At 40.7% G+C, this 19,742-nt stretch overlaps 1 protein-coding gene across 1 annotated transcript; it reads left to right on the top strand.

Moving 5' to 3' along the window:
- Positions 1–451: 451 nt before the first annotated feature.
- Positions 452–10,718, top strand: LOC105048713 (vacuolar protein sorting-associated protein 9A). The gene is given in 6 exon segments (XM_073261396.1): positions 452–789; positions 2,876–3,023; positions 5,971–6,141; positions 7,268–7,447; positions 9,349–9,724; positions 9,727–10,718. Coding segments are annotated over 6 exon segments (1,437 nt in total). The 5' UTR covers positions 452–670; the 3' UTR covers positions 10,170–10,718.
- Positions 10,719–19,742: the final 9,024 nt, after the last annotated feature.

Below are 19,742 nucleotides of genomic sequence, written 5' to 3'. Positions count from 1 at the left end.
TACATTGCACGCTTATTCTTACTTGCGCTGTATCAATTGATTTTAGGCTTGGGAATATTCTAAACTCAATAAGTTAACGATACCCATGCATCCTATCCGACCCTGCACGACATTAGCAAATAGCCAAAGACATAAGAATGTTGAATCTAAATCAAATCATAGCACCAGCACTTAAACTAGAAATGCAATCATTAGATCACTCATCTTATATCTTGATCTTTCACTAAACAAAATCAGACTAATAACAGAAAAAAGGCTAATGAATGGCGTATTGTGGGTTTTCTTGGGCTTAAATCGGCAAAATAACCAAGGCCCATCAAATACTCGTAGAGCAAGTGTATAGGGCCATCTCCTATGAAGCCCAATAAGGGAGACACTGGGCCATCATGCTTCAGGTCCACGTCAATTTATGTATTTATTTTTTGAAAAAACAAAAGCAAAAGGGAAAAACCAAAAGAGAAAAAACAGATCGGTGATGAGCGATGACTCGTGACTCATGCCCTGCCATCGCCGTCGAAGTCTTCGAGCTTCAGGCTTCCGATTCCATCCTTGTATCTTCTCGAGTCTCTTCGGTGGAGGTCGGTGATTGATCGGATCCCCTCCGTCCCCCTCTTCCAAGCCAAAGAATTTGGTCGATTGGAAGGCCAAGGCGGAGGCTTTTCTGAAGCGAATGGACGGCGGCGGCGGCTCCGACGCCTTTGGGTCCTCCATGGCCCCTCTCACATGGCACGACTTCCTGGAGCGCATGCGCCACCCCTCCGCTGCCGATTTCGTCAAATCCATCAAGAGGTCACCCCCTCCTGGAATCCTCTCTCTCTCTCTCTCTCTCTCTCCTCGCAACCCCTCTTTCGTCACTTGCAATGCAATCGAAAACTGGTTAGCTGATGCCGGCTTCATGGAGCTCATTATTCTTTACTTTCGGTCTTGAGTGGCATTTTTTTTGTATCTTGATTGAACCTTTTATTCGTTGCGATGATTTGTTTTGGTGCGTCAGGGGCTTCTTATTGGAGCCGTTTTGCCCATCCCAAGAACTGTAATGACAGTTGTTGTTAAGCTCATGATAGGAATTAGGATTGAAGAGCTTGCTAGAGATAGGAATATGATAGAATGATACTCTTTGAGATCACCAGGTACTTTCTTTTGTGTAAGCTCAGTCTATGTTTCATGAGTTTAGTTTATGGGAAACTGAGAGCAAAGATCAATTCCCACCATCGACCATTATTTTTGCGGAAAAGGAAAGTAAAGACAGTAGGTTTCTGGGAAACATCATCTCTCAAGAGACAAGTTGAAAAGAGTGACTCCAACTTGATTCTCATCCAAGATGCATTATGTCCTTCAAATCCTCATTTACTTGGCAGAGAATTTTGGAAAAAAGAAAAAAGAAGGATGACACCAAAAATGGCACTCTACTTCATCTGCAACTGGCTAATAAATCATCAAGTTTTGCCTCATTGTCTTATTGTCATGCTATAGCATTCCTCCTTTCTTTTGGAGTTTACAACAAGGAAGAAATGTTTGCTACTGTGACCTCCATGTCAAAGCCAGGACTTGCAACATTTTTGATGCCATGTGCAGTTGTAGTATCTGGTGAAAGACCCACCATGGCGTCCTTTGGGATCATTCCATGTCTTAAGATGCAGAGTTCAAAATTTCTTAGATCTAAAGGGAGATCATCCAGGCTTGTAGTATGTAAAGAAGAGGCGAATGTCAGATAAGCTTTGAGAAAGATGGTAGTCTCTATTTTGTTGCAACATATTCAGCCAGCAACCACTATAGAGACACCTACTATGTGTTTCCAAAGTAATGTTTCTGCCTTTTCAATTATCTACAAAATAGGGGCATTGCATTTGATCCTGTATATCAACCCTGCTATACTGTCAAATTCTTAAAGTTCTTGATTTTTCTAATTTTGGCAAACAAATTTAAAAGGACATTTTAATCCCTAATAGTGTAGTTGGGTTCCCATGGAGAGACTGCACCATGAGCCTCCTGGAATGCAATTGAAGTGAAATCAACTACTAGAGAAGGTCTACAAAATCACAACATGAGCAGCGTAGGCAACCTTGGTAGGATATACAACAACTAAGGTTTAGATATTATATGAACTATGGAGTATGAACCATTTAGAATGCAATATATCTTGGTGTCGCAACATGCCTTAAGTTCATTTGAGAAAAAGGCAATAAAAATATTCAGGTCATTTCATAGTCAGAGAATAATAAAAGAGGTGGTGTCACATGCAATTGGAGCAGGTAAATGATCCAGCTTTCTGTCAAACAAGTCTGTATTAAATAAGTCATGATGATATATCGAATTATAATTATAACTGTTTATGATGCAGAGTGGAACATATTCACAATTGTTTATGGTGCCATTCTTAAAAATTTCATTATTGTTAATTATTATAGCTTCACATAATGTTCTTCTTTTTTGTTTGTGCAGGCTTGCTCTTCTGTTCCTTCTTGTTTCTTTATGAAGTTTTAATTAGTATTTTCACATATTATAACTACGTTGTCATCAAACTATATAGTCTGGTTCATGTGGTGGTTCTACTTTACAAGATCACCTTTCCATGTTGTAAACTGGATCAGCCTAGGGTGAGTAATGTGACTGAGAAAACTTGTGTAGATACATTCTCATATCTTCTCTCTCCTATTTTGAAATATCCGACCATATTTAGGTGGTTTCTTTTGGATCTATTTTTAATTAATTATTTTTGATTAAGACCTTGTCTGGGCTTGGTTAGTGACATTCATGTCGCGCTGGACATCAGACCAACCGCTTGTTTGCAGCATACAAAAAGTGTTACTTCTGTAAATTAAAATTGCAATAAAATGCATTATGTAGATAAATTTGAGTTTATTTTACTTGGCAGTTTCATTGTGTCCTTTTCAAATAAAGCTCCTGATCCAGAAAAAGATAGTGCTGCTGTGCAAGCATTTCTTGCCAATATGGAAGGGGCTTTTAGGGCCCATACACTTTGGGCTGGTAGTTCAGAAGAAGAGCTGGAAAGTGCTGGTGAGGTAAGCTTTCTCATATTTATCTTTGTCCATAAAATGGAAATCAGCAGTATTTTCTTGATGCCTTTTTGGAAATATATTGCCTGGTGCTGAGAATGGAAAGCATAAGGATGAAATATGCCAAAGTCTGCACAATCAGGGAATAACTCTACATGCAATTTAAGGTCAAACAAGGAACATCTATGTGAGAAGATTTAACTTCTGTATAAGAAGTCCTGAGGTCTCATAGATATTCCATGCCATCATTATGAAGTATAATTATTCATATTCCTCTCTTTCTAGATTCCATCAGTATAGTACAGGAGCAGGAATTTATCATTTATTTGCTTCTCCAGACAAATCTTGAACCAAATATAAAGAACCCTTATTAGATGTTTAGCAGTACCACTTTATATATGTGCGTGCACATATTCAAAAATTTGCACCCTATCTTTGATTCTTCCATGAAACTTCAATCAGTGCAAAAGTGCTTGATATTTTCTTGCTCAACATATGAGAAGACGCTTATCAAACAATGCTTAGACGTGTTGCTTAAGATTCTCTCAAGTGGGATTTCCTTTCTAGAATGAATGGATCGTTAATTTTAGTTGGAATGTATTTATGTCCAATTCTATAGAAGAGCATGCCAAAATGATTTAGATGCTATGAAACACATCACTAGAACAAACCGGCATGGATCCCCTTTGTGTTCAATTCTGAGGTTAGATGGGTTAATTCAAACTGAACTGAGTATGTGTATTGCTATGCTCTGTTTTTGTTCAATATTTCTTCTTATCCTGATGCGAGCCTCCGGTCCTAGGTCATGAAAGGGTCATGCAAGGGTGCTATAGTGCACAGATCTTGAGAACATGAGATACTGTTTGTGAGTCTAAGTGGTGAGTGGCAAGACTCAAGAAAATGATTTATTTGTGCCAGAGGAAGTACATGACATATCTTTTAACCAAGCCTAATATACTTGGGTCCAGATTTGTAGAAAATGTAAGGACTTGGATACCAAGACTCTAGCTGATCAAGGTGAACTGTTTGGCAATGCATAAGATTGGTAATTCAACCAAACTACATGATGATTATTTGTCTCGATGTCTCATTATTGGTTCGTGTTATTGGCCAGATTATGCAAGTTTGTAGGATATCTCACATGGATGCATTAATAAGAAATCTTAGATGCCCAAGAAATGCTGCTGATCAATATGTATGAATAAAATGGCCAATTGGTGTCTAAGTGTTATCTAATGTCTACTAAAAAGCCATTAACAGTCTAAGATCAACCTCTGTTCATTGTGCCTTTAACATCAACAACTGGTTACTGTATCTTTAAGATCAACGACTTATTTTGTACCTTTGTTGGAGATAGCATATTAACCTTGAAGATCAGGAAACAAAGTGCAGGTGCACGATTTAGTGCAAAGTCTAATGGTTGTTCATTCTTGTAAAATTGAAGCTTCTAGGTAAGGGTCATTTAAAAGAGTACCATGGCAGCTAGTCGCTTGGGGGTTGAATCAACAGCCAAGTATTCCTTGAACATAAGAAACATATTACGTGGATTGTCACTTTATATCAGACTTAGTTGAAAGTAAAGAAGTGGTTTTAGTTGAGAGTAAAGAAGTGGTTATTATTGTACTTTGGGTCAAAGAATCAATTGAATGGCATGTTACAAACATGTTGGAAGAAAAACAGTTATTTTGAGTGTTGTTCCATGCTCAGATGGCTTGGCATCTACATCTTGCATGAGAGGGACTATTGGATATTGCTGTTTTGTTAGTCAAATTAATATGTCTTATGCTTATGCACTGTTCCCGATTATTTTCTACATAACTGGGGCCTGAACTCATGTTTTGGATTCATGAGGCAGCATGAATTCATATATGTGGCTGATATCCATGCTCTAAAAAGGTATGCATTTTGGATGTTCGATGATTTGCGTCTGATTCCTAATTATCTAATTAAAGAAAAGTGGGGGTTCAGCCAGATCGGGCAATCCTGTATTTTCTGTTAACTCCTCCCCTCCCCCCCCCCCATCCTCCTCCTTTCCTTTATTTTCCCTTTTTGTGCTTTTAGGCATTGTTATCCATTCACCATCGTGTTTGTATTTATTTTTCACTTACTAATCAGATCTGTTGTTTTATTTGATTGGTTAGATCTATTCTTCTTCTGTAGTAGAGTTAATATCAAATATAAAGACTTTAAGTCTCTGCTGGAGGTTCTTTATGTACTCTGTGTGAAAAAAGAAATGTGCATCTTTGCTCATCCAGTGTTTCTAGCTGTGCTTTAACTTAGCTCACGAATTAGATATCTTCACCACTATAACCACATTAAGTGCAAGCCAATTACTTTTTTCTTCTCTGATCAACTCTATATTTCTATTAATTATTTAAATAACTAGAACTTATGAACTAGGCAAATTCATTTGTCCTTTGTGCTCCAAATGCAGACCACATCCATCTCATATTTTTTATTAGTTTTGAAACAGTTTAAAATATAAAAAATTGTAAAATTGCTTTCAAAATCTATAGGCTTTATTTTTGATGATCCTGTAGTGGTTGTAGATCCATATAAAATATGCGCCTTTCCATTCTCTGCAAAGCTTCTGGGCTTAACATCTCTAATGATGGTGGCATAAACATTTTAATTGCATATGACTTATGACAATTTAAATGTGACACTATCTTCTCTACTTTTATGTGGATCAAAAGTTTACATTGTAGCTCATATGCTTTCCCTCGGCTCTTTGGAAGATTTTCTTTCTCAAACCATTGGAGTAAGCATGTGTCCTATGTGTATTTGCATATCAAGCTTCATCTCTTTTCTAAAGGCAGATAAGAATTGGCTTAAAAAAGTCCATGGTTCTGACTCCTTTCGTCACATCACAAACTTTCATTCATGCTTGTTGGGTTTGGTTATTTATTTATTTTTCTGAAATATTGGGATGTCTGTGGATGTTCGCTTGCAGGGACTGGAGAAATATGTTATGACAAAACTGTTTAATCGGGTTTTTGCATCACTGCCAGAAGATGTGAAGCATGATGAAGAACTTTTTGAGAAGATGGCTTTATTACAACAATTTGTACGCCCTGAAAATCTGGATATAACACCAAGCTTCCAAAATGAAACATCATGGCTGGTGAGTGAAAGAGGTGGTACTGCACAATTCTTTTTGTAACAGTCATGCTAGCTTTTACCATCGTAATGCAGAATATTTATGTCCATTTTTTAAGTCTCATTTTCTTTTCTTCATAATTTTCATGGGTTTTCTTTCATTATCCTTCTTTTATCAATCTCATATTCATAAACTATAGGGCACAATATTTATGGACCCTTATAAGCTAACACAAACAGACAATTATATGTTAATGCGAAGTGAAAAAATACACAATTGTTGAAACATCATTAGACATCTTTTTTTAATGTTATTACAGAAAGGCTTAATCATTTTTGTTATTCATCCAAAGACACTTTAAAGTTTAATCCATAGACATCTTTTATGGAGAGAAGTTGTGAATAAAGGATTGAACATAGACAATGTTACCTAGGTTCAAGAAATCATGATTATATCTAGATCTCACTTGGTTATACAAATTGGCTGAGACCTAGTGGTAACAATCAAAACCTACAATAATCTTTCTTCTTCTTCTTCTTCTTTGTGCTGGCGGGGGCAGAGGAGTGGCATAGGCATGATTGATCTGACACAAATGAGAGGTGCAAGTCACCGAGTGTTTAGATATTCATAATATCTGAAATATTTAAAGCCATTTGAAACATTTATAATGTTATCTTTAACATTCTTATGCTTTACTCTTTTACTTATTAATTGGTGTATTTTTCCTAGCATTCTCTATTGTTCATGGATTGATTTAATCTTGAAATTAACTCTTCAATATCTTTTAGGGCAAATTATGAATACTAATTGTTATAGGGCATAAGTACTGCCATCATATTCTATGACACTGCTTTGAGAGTAGCATGGATTTGTATCGTGTCTTATATTGTATTATTATGTTGATTATGTAATTATTATTTTGATGTTCTTTGTATATTCTCTCTGTTGCATAACAGTTAGTGGATTTACAATTCTGTTGTTATCATTCTTTGTTATCTTCATAGTTAGCTATCTTGACCGTTGTTTCTTGTCTAAATAGAGCATGTGACAAGGTCCTAGCACGTAAATAGATATTCTATGATATGAAAATTTCTATCAGGGTCCATGGGAAATTCATGAGCACTAATATTTTTGTTTATTTATGTCATAGCTTGCACAAAAGGAACTGCAGAAGATCAATATGTATAAGGCTCCTAGAGACAAACTTGTTTGTATCCTGAATTGTTGTAAAGTCATTAACAACTTATTGCTAAATGCTTCTATTGCATCAAATGACAACCCTCCTGGAGCAGATGAATTCCTTCCGGTCCTCATTTATGTTACAATAAAGGTATGTTTGGAGTCCATGCAAATACTTTAAAAGAAAGCTCTCTAACTAATAATTTGCTGCTTTTGTTCTGCAATAATACATAGACTGTTCCAGTCTGCCATGTTCATAATCTGAAACACAATTATTAGTATATGTGGTGACTGATTTTATGTACTCATCATAATCTGGTGATATGATTAAAATTCAAGTTTCAAATTTTCAATAATCATGTAACCCTGTTGTTCACTAGTATAACATTGTAACAGCCAATATTTGCCTGGATCTGCCTGGACAGAGATTCTTTATGATTAAAATGGTGGCTGTTATAATGGTTGTTATTCATCATTACTGCAGAAATTAACTAAAAATAACAAAGGTATTTGCCCTTGTCACCATTCAAAGAATTATTCTTCCACCTGATACAAAAGTTTTATATATATATATTTTTAAAGGTTCATACGGGTGAACAGTCAAATGTTAATAACAGCTTCTATGATGGGATAGTGGCCGGAGAATGGATGTTATTTGTGTTCCTGTTATTAATGTATGTAATGTAAGAGGCCTCTGAAAACCATTATAATGGCCTTTACCATGTTGTGAGGGCCGCTGTTTCAAACTTTGCTTTGCAATTGATTAATCTTTTAAATTTGTTTAAACCCAGGAAGTTTTGCTCATATGTTATGTAGGTTTTTGATTGCAGTGAATGGCTAGTAAAGTAGCTAAATGATTTTGTTTTGAGCCAAAACTGTGAAAAATTAATAACATAGTATTACAAGAAAGGAAAAGGTATAAAAAATGATACCAAAAATGGAAAGGAAAATGAGTGTGAAAAATACAAGAAAGTGGTTTAAATGTCTATAAAATCTAAACTTGAACCATTTTCTTCTCACGTTGATGTATCTAATGTAGTCGCTGCAATTTAAAAAAAGAGCATGTGCTTTACACTTTAAACCTTTGCTAGTACTCAGTCGTTCTCATCTTCTTTAGAATGGAAAAAAAAAAGACTGGTACCTAAGCGTATGCAATGCACATTTGATGAAAAATAGTATGAAATTTTAAATTTGTGTATTATGATTTATAAAAAATAGTACTAAAAGTAATTCGATTTTTTTATCTTTCAGATTTTTCTTGGTACTTTTTCATATTTATCTACTTTCACAATAAATTTAATTTTTCCTTATCCATTTACAGCTTGTATTTCTAATTTTATTTTCTAATTTGTTTGCTCATGATTTTTTTTAATTATGATAATTTCTTTATCTGTTCGCAACACAATTTTAAATTATTTATCTTTTTATTTATTCATTATCATAAAATTTTGAAAATAACAAAGAGAATTGTTTTTTTGTATGATATCTTCAAACACGAAATATTTTATTACATTTTTCTTATTTGTTTGTGGTTGTTATTTTCAATTTTTCCTTTTTTACCTCAAGTTCTTTTTTTGGTATGACCTTTTCCTTTCATGTTTGTAACTAGTTCTTTTAATTTTCCTTTATTTGTCAGAAACCAAGGTTCTTTATTTTTATTTGTTTATTGCTACAATTGTAATTTGGTAAAATTTCTTTATATATGTAAAACAAAATTATTGACAAATATATATAGGGCTACAGTTTTAATTCCCTAAAAGTTCTGTTTAGCTTGTAAGGCCTTTTAAATCAACAGATCCGGCCTGCAAAAACATCAAAAATCCTTACAAGTTCAGATTGGGTTTCTGCCTGCATTTTGAGTTTATAAATATGCCATGACATTGTATTTCCATTCTTTCGATGCATATCATATTGCTAGATTCTAACTTTTCTAAGGCAACAGAAACAAGTTTGCACATGTGCTACAAATTTGTTCAGTGCAATAGTTATGATTTGCAATTTTATGAACTGGGCCCTGCAGAAAGGAATTATGAGAACTACTGTACTATGCAGGCAAACCCTCCACAGTTGTATTCAAACCTGCTATACATACAGCGGTACAGGCGTCAATCACGATTAGTCTCTGAGGCGGCATATTTCTTCACAAATATACTCTCTGCAGAATCTTTCATCTGGAACATTGATGCACAATCACTCTCAATGGATGAAGTAGAGTTTGAGAAGAAAATGGAATCTGCTAGAGAACATTTATTAGGCCTATCCACCAACACGGAGAGCCAAAGAAATCAAACCACTTTAGATGCTTTGGAGAATAAGATGGGGAGTTTGAGAGCTAACAGAAATTCAGATGATTCTTTGTCTGTGAGCAAGCATCAGGTTGCAAACCAATCATTTGAGGTGAGTATAGACCGAGATATGAAGGATAAATCAATGCACACGGGTCATCCACCTCAGATTTGGAGAAGAAAGGAGCTACAGATCTTCTGAAGGATGATAACTTAAGCAGACATTTCCAAGAGTTCCCATTCTTATTTGCTCGTGCTGGAGATTTGACAGTTGATGATGTAGAAAGCCTTCTGAATTGCTATAAACAACTTGTTCTTAGGTATGTAGCTCTTTCCAAAGGAATGGGCATCAGTAATGAGTCTCTTCCTGCAACCAGTGAGCAGACACCAGCAAAAGCTGAGACCACTGGGGAGCCTGAAGATGTAGCAGAAACAGAGATGAACAATGAAAGGGTTGACATCATCAGTGGAAGTAATGACAGTTCAAGTGAGAATATGATTTCAGGAACGGACGGCACTGAGACCAAGAAGGATCCTGATGACTCGGTTGCCCATTCAGGTGTAGAAAAGGATGATGAATTCCATTAGCCTTATTTTTGCAAATGTGTGAAGTGTGAACAGTGTATTCTGCTCTCTTTATGCTAGATGTCACAGAAACTATTGCATATGCTCAAGGCAAGCATCACAGGAGCACAGTTGTGCGGGTAGGAGCAGTAAAATGGTGTTTGATTTAGAAGATTGAAGTTCAGAGGGAGAAGAATGGAACGTGGCTGCATTTTACAGAGAAAAATAGCTACATTACATCTGTCTTCAAGAACATGTGCAAACCAAATCCTGCTGGCTAATCAATTCTACCATAGATCTTGGAGAGGTGTCTTGGGTCGTCTGCATTTCCTCCACTCTTGGATCAACTTTCCCAGGCCACAGCATGTGCCAACTCTAGTTTCATATATCACCATTCCGTTGTGTACTTTGTCAGGTGTTCCTTGATCTTTTCAGAAGATGCTCGCTTTATTGTGCTCTTGAGAGCATTTAACATTTTCTAGATTGATTCCATCAAAAAAAAAAAAAAAAATTGAAATTGATTTGTTAGGGCAGCATTCCACTTATTGCTGTGGTGCTCCTTGACCTGGATGATGCTTTCTGCATTCCCCTCTTTCTAGGACATGCCTACAGTTGCATCTTTCTCTGATTAATACTCGGGGCTTTGCTTCAAAAGCTTAGCATGAATAAAAAAAAATCTTTAATCAAAAACCCACCTGCTTTCTTACACATGCATCCATGCACTGAAGGAGGTTGTTTTTCTTATCTAATCCAACTATACCAGCTGACTAATAGCTTCTTGCCCACTTTCTGAACGATGAATAAATTCATCAATTTTCAGAAATGCTCAATGGTATCTAGGCTCTAGTATATGCAGTATACTTTCTCAATCCTATCCTCTCCAACCAAGTACTTGAATTTTAATTGTTGCCATTTGTTTTAAGTTCGAGCTGGCATTCCGGTTGACAGGAGTATTTCTGTATCAAGTTTCAAAGACTAAACCGCTAAGCAATCTGTGACAAGCAATCTCACCTTGCCTGCATAAGCTTTACAAGATTTGCTGGTTGCATTATCTACCCAAGTGAAAATGACAGCAACCATACCAACAAGAAAAAATAAGCACAGAAAAAGAGACACCATCTGCATTGTTGGCCTGCTGTGCAAATGCCTTGAACTTGCTACCTGTGCTTGACTACATTCTAAGCAAGAAATACAAGGTGCAAAAGCATTCCACCATCAAAACAGTCAGCAATTCGAAACAAAAAGAGAAAAAGAACCAGCATCTGGAACCACTAAATCTGCAGTTAACTATTACATTGCAATGACATGAATTTCCCACTTTCACTAGATGAGTTTTTAAGGGTAATACTAGCTAATCAACAATATTTAGCAGCGCCTGCACAATAACTTGGATATAATCAAAGAGTTGGCAGGTTGAAGACCTCATAATATATGACAACAGCTCACTTTAAATTGCATGATCTAATAACTGATCTCCAGAATATTGACTGCAATATCGGGGTGGAAAAATGATTCTTCAAACAGGTAGCATCGACTTAGTATGAATTGTACAGATGTAAATTCTGAAATAATCGTAATGGTGCATAATTGCATATTCAACAAAATTTTTGTAGAATCTAACTCAAAATGAGCTTGCTAGTGTCTAATAAGTATCAGCACTGAAATGTTGATAGATGAAATGATGACAATCTGCAAACTAATCTTACAAGATCTGTAATTTAATTGAAACCTCTATTCCTCTTTTACAATTGGAACAACTTGGCTCGTGTTGCTCTCCAATTCCCAGGGTTTAAACCCTGTAACTTTTCCATGGATAAGTACTTGAGGTAGAGGCGCAAAACCAACTAAGCTAGCAATTATTACAACCTCCGGGCAAGAAATCAACTAACTAAAGCAATTAATTCTGCACAATGCATTGATCGAATCTAAGTCATATTTTGTGCAATTTCCCACAGATATATAATGCCGACATAGAAACTTTCTAAATTATATCTTTCGTTAAAAAAAAAAAAAAAAAAAAAATCTTTCTAAATTATATGGTTGGGATCTATGTAGTATTGAATCATTGACCAAATCCTATCTATCACTAACTTAACTTGGTTTTCTTGGGATATTTTCCATTTTATGGGGTTTGTTGTCTTCAACAATGATATTTTATGGGATCTTGTTCGAGATTCTAATGATAGCTCACGGCGGAATTCCTTGATCCATGAGCATGCTAGGTCGAAGTCTTTTTCTCTTTTTTTCTGATAAAATGAGCGAAGAAACTAGATTTACATATTAAAACCTTACCTTGATGCCAATCATATGGAGCTTATTGCAACATAAAGACGGCATGGATAATAATGGAATCTCACATGCGCTGCCATGGATTAGACAAATTTTACTTAGATCCACCAATTCCTACTCGGAGTACTTCCAATCACTTATGACAACAGAAGAAGCAAGAATATAGAAGTAAATGACAATTTCATAGGAGTTTTCACTAAGAAATGGATTACTGTTTTAAAGGTAATGATTTTGAACAGATTAATTATCCAATAAAGCAGAAATCCAAAGATCACCAACGAAGTTAGATAACACAAGAGCCATCAGCAAGTCAAAAGCCATCAAAAACATTTGAAATCCCCCCTAAACCCACTATAACCATAGTTAATTAGGAGAGTCAGGTTTATGAGATTAAAGGCATTGAAATGTAGAATGGAGTGAGAAGGGCTGGGGTTCAGACCCGTTACCTACCCTAACAAAGAAATAATTTTTGCCATTCATGATTTATGTGAAGTCAAACGGAAGGACTTCCCTAGATGAAAAAAAAAATATTTAGGCTTCCAGGAGTCCCAGATTTACAGGAGTCATATGCTGACCTTGGAACCGCTGTGCAGTTGAGCCATCAATATATGGATATGTTGAAATGAATGAAAATTTCTTTAAAATTCTCTCCATGAAGCTTCAATTATTTAAGAGTTCCTAAATTATGGAATTTATATTGCCCATGAATGGAATTGTTATTTGGTCACCACATCGATCCTCCATAGATTTTTTTTTTTTCTTTTATTATTATTATTTATGGAATCCTCCATAGATTTTGAATATGAAATCCCTCAAGAACTTTTAATTAGTTAATATTTTGGATCCTAGACTGTTTCTATATTTACTTTGTCGACAGTTAAATGAGTCACTATATGCAATTTCTGAAGGTTCTGGTTACATGAAAATTTATTTGAACATCTTTCCAGGAACCTGTAATTATGTGAGAATTTCTAAGTTACAAGATTTCTGGGGAAGGAACGTACAGCATTCATAGTTTATCCAAAAAAATGGTAGCTGATGGATGACTATTATTCCAGTGACTAAGATTATTGAATTAATTTTGATAAGCATGTTTTTGTTGTTCTTATGTCCGCATCTTTTTTCTCTTAATCATTTTAGGGTAAATATAGACATATTCATTTATTATAAAAAGGATAAAATATATTATGGCTGCTAGTTGGCCGAAATGGAGGCTATGTGGAAGTTCTTGTACATGCCATCACTATTTTGCTGACCATCTCTTCTTGGAGGACTTCAAGACGGTTATATCCTAATTACAATTTCAAACATCTTCATTGATGGTGGATATTTGAAGACTCAAATTAAGTATCACTACATGTACCATGAGACATTTTTCTGCAGGTAAACCATGCAGCTAAGTAGATGACTTCCTATATGACCAACCACTGATTTAAAATTGTGGGAGACCTTTTCGTCATTGTGAGGCCATCTTTGAAAATTCTAGCAATCTATATGACTAGACATATTTACTCACAGGATTTTTTTAAGGCAGACAGTCCAACAACAACAAAAAAAGAAAAAAAAAAAAAAAAAGGTGAGTGCTCCGGAGTACTTTGCCCTCTGTCCATCTGTAGAACAAATATGTGGATTCGATATAAAAAAAGGCTGATGGTGAAATTAGAAGTACGAGGATATTATAAATGAAAAAAAAAAAAAAAGAACAGTCAATATATGCGAATTATTGGCTAATAACATAACGTAATACTCGAACAAAACAACAATCCACAGTGGTATTTAGTGGGCCAAATAAATGATCTTATTACACATTATCTAGACCGGACACATGCACAAGGCTCCAACCCAAGGACCGACGTGGGTTCCAGTACTTGAGAGTCATACTCAAGTCAGGTAATACTTTTAATATTATTTATTAGTTTTTACAAGATGTCTTGTAGTTAGGTCAGAGCTAGGTTAATATGCACAATCACTGGTGTGGCTTGCTGAGTTGCTTGGATGTTACATAAAGTTTCACCCTCCAAAATGTTGGGTATGTTTATGTAATCCATGATGATGCTAAGTTCATAATTTAATACTAGCACGGAAGTTTAAGCCTGTCACACTATTATATGCACCCATGGGGAAAGAAATCTGAACGCATTTGTAAAAAACTAGCACTCCTCTTGTTGCGGCCAATCCCCTTATCGTCTGATCGTCGGGAACGAGCGCCTGCAAAAGAAGTCCACACTGATCGAAGGTGACTCCGACGGAGACCCTCCGACGGTCAAGTCAGAGAGGAGATTAGACAACAGTAGAAAAGAATCAAAGAGCTCAGCGATGAGAGAGAGAGCTAGAGAGAGAGGGAGTTCAAGGGTTTCGAAAGAACCTCTTCCAGCGCTGTTGCCTTCCCCATTTTATAGTAGAGCGCGGCATGGCGCCATCATTAATGGTGCAGACAATGGGAGGAGTTGTCAAATCGCTGGAGGCTATCAGAGTCGCCGCGGACTGTCAAGTCGCCGTGGACTTGTCACATCGCTGGGGTTAATCTATGTCCTTGGCAGGACAATGTCCCAGGGTGGCTATGCCGCATGTCTTTGTCAGGACGGCTGCCCACAGCAGTCGTACGGCGTTCGGGGGAGCCGATCGACTGTGCATCGGTATTTGGTTGTGGGATGTCGAGTGATAACCCGGAGGCACCGTTAGCTGGTCAGGTGTCTTATTTAAGTCGGATGTCAGCTACCACCCCCGACAGTGAGTCGGTAATAGGGGTTCGGCCGCTCGATCGGTCGGAAACAGCATGGGTCGGTTCGGCCGACACTCCTTCAGTCGGACAATGTCGGCAGTTACTATCGGCAGTCGTCGATCAGTGCGGTCGGTAGAGTCGAGCCCGACGGTGAGTCGGGGTATGGGGGTCAGTCGGTATATCCCAACAGTTGCCCCCCCACTTCTGAGTCCGATGTCGTGTTGGCTCGCTTGAACACGTGGGCGACGGCTTCGGGCGAAAGGAGTGATTTTCCGTCATGTCTTGCCCCGACTCTGGCGATCGCATCAACGAACGATCCGATGTCGGTCATCCCGACTGCAGGTCGAGCATGCACGTTGGGTCGGAGATCGGCCAACCTCCGAATGTTGCTCGTCGACACGATCATTCCGCAGAGTCTGATGGTCGAGTAGCATCCGACGTATTTGGATAGGATAACGATGGCAAGTCGAAGATCCATTGACGTAGCATGTCGAGCGTATGATAGATGGTGGCAAGCCGAATATCCTTCGACCGGTCGTGATCGGGTCGGTATGTCGCAAGTCGAATACCCGTTGCCCAGACTTTGGTCGGGCGGGCATGTCACGGTTGTCTTGGTGTTTTGCCCTTTCTTAGTCGAACCTAAGTTGGCAAGTTAGCCAGCCACGTTGGTCGAAGCCCTTTACCTTCAAAGGCGGGGCCGTCGGTTCGGCGATCGGTGATCGAGCCGTTGATTCGGCGACCAACGATCGAGTCGTGGATTCGACGATCGACGATCGAGCCGTTGATTCGGCGATCGGCGATCGAGCCATGTTGGTCGGGGCCTTTTGTCTTCAGAGGCCGAGGCCGTCGGTTCGGCGATCGGTGATCAAGCCGTTGATTTGGCGATCGAGCCATGTTGGTCGAGGCCTTTTGCCTTCAGAGACCGAGGCCGTCGGTTTGGCGATCGGTGATCGAGCCGTTAATTCGGCGATCGAGCCGTGTTGGTCGGCGATCGGTGATCGAGCCGTTGATTCGGCGATCGACGATCGAGCCATGTTGGTCGGGGCCTTTTGCCTTCAGAGGCTGAGGTCGTCGGTTCGACGATCGGTGATCGAGCCGTTGATTCGGCGATCGATGATCGAGTCGTGTTGGTCGAGGCTTTTGTGCCTTTAGAGGCCGAGGCTGTCGGTTCGGCGATCAGTGATCGAGCTGTTGATTCGGCGATCGACGATCAAGCCATGTTGGTCGAGGCCTTTGTGCCTTCAAAGGCCAAGGCCGTCGGTTCGGCGATCGGTGATCGAGCCGTTGACTCGACGATCGACGATCAAGCCATGTTGGTCGAGGCCTTTGTGCCTTCAGAGGTCGAGACCGTCGGTTCGGCGATCGGTGATCGAGCCATGTTGGTCGGGGCCTTTTGTCTTCAGAGATCGAGGCCGTCGGTTCGGCGATCGGTAATCGAGCCGTTGATTCGACGATCGGCGATCGAGTCGTGTTGGTCGAGGCTTTTGTACCTTCAGAGGCTAAGACTGTCGTTCGACGTTCGGTGATCGAGCCGTTGATTCGGCGATCGACGATCAAGCCATGTTGGTCGAGGCCTTTGTGCCTTCAGAGGCCGAGGCCGTCGGTTCGGCGATCGGTGATCGAGCCGTTGACTCGACGATCGACGATCAAGCCATGTTGGTCGAGGCCTTTGTGCCTTCAAAGACTGAGGCCGTCGGTTCGGTGATCGGTGATCGAGCCGTTGATTCGACGATTGATGATCAAGCCGTGTTGGTCGAGGCCTTTGTGCCTTCAGAGGCTGAGGCCGTCGGTTCGACGATCGGTGATCAAGCTGTTGACTCGACGATCGATGATCGAGGCATTTGTGCCTTCAGAGGTCGAGGCCGTCGGTTCGACGATCGGTGATCGAGCCATTGATTCGGCGATCGACGATCAAACCACTTCGGTCGAGGCCTTTTGTCTTCAGAGGCCAAGGCTGTCGTAGATACTCCGCTCCTTCGATCTCTATCAGGATCTACGCACGAGGAGTGGGGAGAGGGGTGTAGGAGTCATACCTGCGATGCATCGGTCTCAGACTCCGTTGTCGGAGCGAGACCCGTCTATCGGTGGGGGGCCTGCTGGGTTCAGCAGGGGCCCGATCTTTCTTCTGCTTTTCCTTTCGGCCCGTGCCCTAGGTCAGGCACCGGTCGGAAGCTCCTGAGGGCATCGGGTGTGCCGCCGGTTGCTCCACCGACGAGTGCGGCAACCGGGTTGGTTGCTGTTGAAGGCTCTTGACCGCGTCCATCAGCACGGTCATCTGTCGCACAATCGCCGCGATCTGCGCCTCCGTGGTCATCATAGGACGCGGAGAGTTAGGTTCCGCCATGGAGGGTGGAGGAGGGGCCTCTTCCCGACGGGAAGAGCGCCTCGCCGACCCGGTGACCCTCGATCGCTGAGTTTTGGTTCTTGTCATCTCGAAAGGATATTTTGAGTTCTGTGGAGGTCGTGATCCCCCCTACCTGGCGCGCCAAACCTGTTGCGGCCAATCCCCTCGTCGTCTGGTCGCCGGGAACGAGCGCCTGCAAAAGAAGTCCGCACTGACCAAAGGTAACTCCGACGGGGACCCTCCGATGGTCAAGTCAGAGAGGAGATTAGGCAACAGTAGAAAAGAATCAAGGAGCTCAGCGATGAGAGAGAGAGAGCTAGAGAGGGGGGAGTTCAGGGGTTTCGAAAGAACCTCCTCCAGCGTTGTTGCCTTTTCCATTTATAGTAGAGCGTGGCATGGCGCTGTCATTAATGGCGCAGACAATGGGAAGAGTTGTCAAATCGTCGGAGGCTGTCAGAGTCACCGCGGACTGTCAAGTCTCCGTGGGCTTGTCACATCGCTGGGGTTAATCTATGTCCTTGGCAGGACAATGTCCCAGGGTGGCTATGCCGCATGCCTTTGTCAAGACGGCGGCCCACAGCAGTCGTACGGTGTTCGGGGGAGCCGATCGACTGTGCGTCGGCATTTGGTTGTGGGATGTCGAGTGATAACCCGGAGGCACCGTTGGCTGGTCAAGTGTCTTGCTTAAGTCGGACGTCGGCTACCACCCCCGACAGTGAGTCGGTAATAGGGGTTCGGCCGCTCGATCGGTCGGGAACAGCATGGATCGGTTCGGCCGACACTCCTTCAGTCGGACAATATCGGTAGCTACTATCAGCAGTCGTCGATCAGTGCGGTCGGTAGAGTCGGACCCGATGGTGAGTCGAGGTATGGGGGTCAGTCGGTATATCCCAACATCTCTCGTGAGGCTAAGTACAAAGCACTGAAATCGAGTGTTTAAAAAAAAAAAAAAAAATAGTAATGCATGTAAGTTTAAAAGTTGTTTTTCAGATTACCTCAGCTATATCTATAATCTTGTGGTCCGGTTAGTTCTCTACCTACGTACGTAGCATGATTACTCTAGTGGCAGTGGAGACATGGACACTGGTAACTATTAACTGTCCTAAATTTAATTTGAAAATATGAGTTTCTCCAAAAAGCATGTGCATACTTGTTAGCAGGTTTGTTTGCAATATCAAAAAAGCTAGGGCTGTAAATGGATTTAGTAAATCTAGAGCTACACAAACTTCTCCCAATCCACATTCCAGCATAAAATTAAAACCAAGAGGTTGGACAATCAATCTCATATTGGTTCCTCAGCAGCTAAATTGGACTCGATCTGATAATGGCCAGATTAAACTAATATGAGCTGCGAATCATAGCTCAAAAATCCTGATCTGATCTTAAATGCTTACACATGGTTTGTAGCTGAACCAAAAGGAGAGCTGATTAGGTTTGGATCTGGGGTCGAGCTAGATCTGCATCCAACCCAACTGATCAGCAGCTCCATTAAAAAGCAGATGCAAGATCTTGTTGGCATATACATAGTAAATGGGTATCAAGAATGATAGGCTTGCTCTTCTAATCTTGCGTGACTCCTCCACATTCTTAATCTCCTTTGCTCCCTTCTCTTGCACCATCTTATTGTCTATTAGCATTGTAACCTCATTACCTCACTTCTAACCTCTAGTTGCCAGGGCGGCTGAAGGGCAAGGCCACCGAAGCCCTTGTCTTAGGCCCCCATCTCCAGGAGGCCCCCCACTCTTGAGTCCCGCCTTTGCCTCCACGCTCCACCCCGGCAAGGTCTTTCCGGTCCGGCAAGGCAAGACTCCACCACGGCTCCATCCCGCCCCGCCTCCACGGCTCCATGCATCCACCCCACCTCCATGGGTCATGGCTCCAGCCGCTCCACGCTTCTACCCTGCCCTGCCTCCACGGCTCCACGCATCCACCCCACGGTCCCCACCTCCATCGGCCACGGCTCCAGCCGCTCCACGGCTGACGGCTCTGGGCTCCTCCACCGCTCTAAGCTCCACCCCCGCTACCTCTCCCTCGCCCTCCCTGGCTCCCTCCATGGCTCCACCCCCAGGCAGCCCCAGTGCCCCGCTTGGCCCGTGCAGTTGGCCGCCGACCGGTCACCGATGGCGAGGAAGACATCTCTGCGAGCGGCGCAACGGTGGACGGGAGTCACAGGATGATAGGTTTTTTTATTTTTTTTATTTTTCGGAGAGCTCCTGCCACCCCCATCCCCCCCTCCGCTCGG

Source organism: Elaeis guineensis, chromosome 7 (genome assembly GCF_000442705.2).
Source record: "Elaeis guineensis isolate ETL-2024a chromosome 7, EG11, whole genome shotgun sequence".
NCBI lineage: Eukaryota > Viridiplantae > Streptophyta > Magnoliopsida > Arecales > Arecaceae > Elaeis > Elaeis guineensis.
The sequence above is the reverse complement of the archived record's forward strand: the minus strand, read 5'-3'. Positions and strand labels throughout refer to the sequence as shown.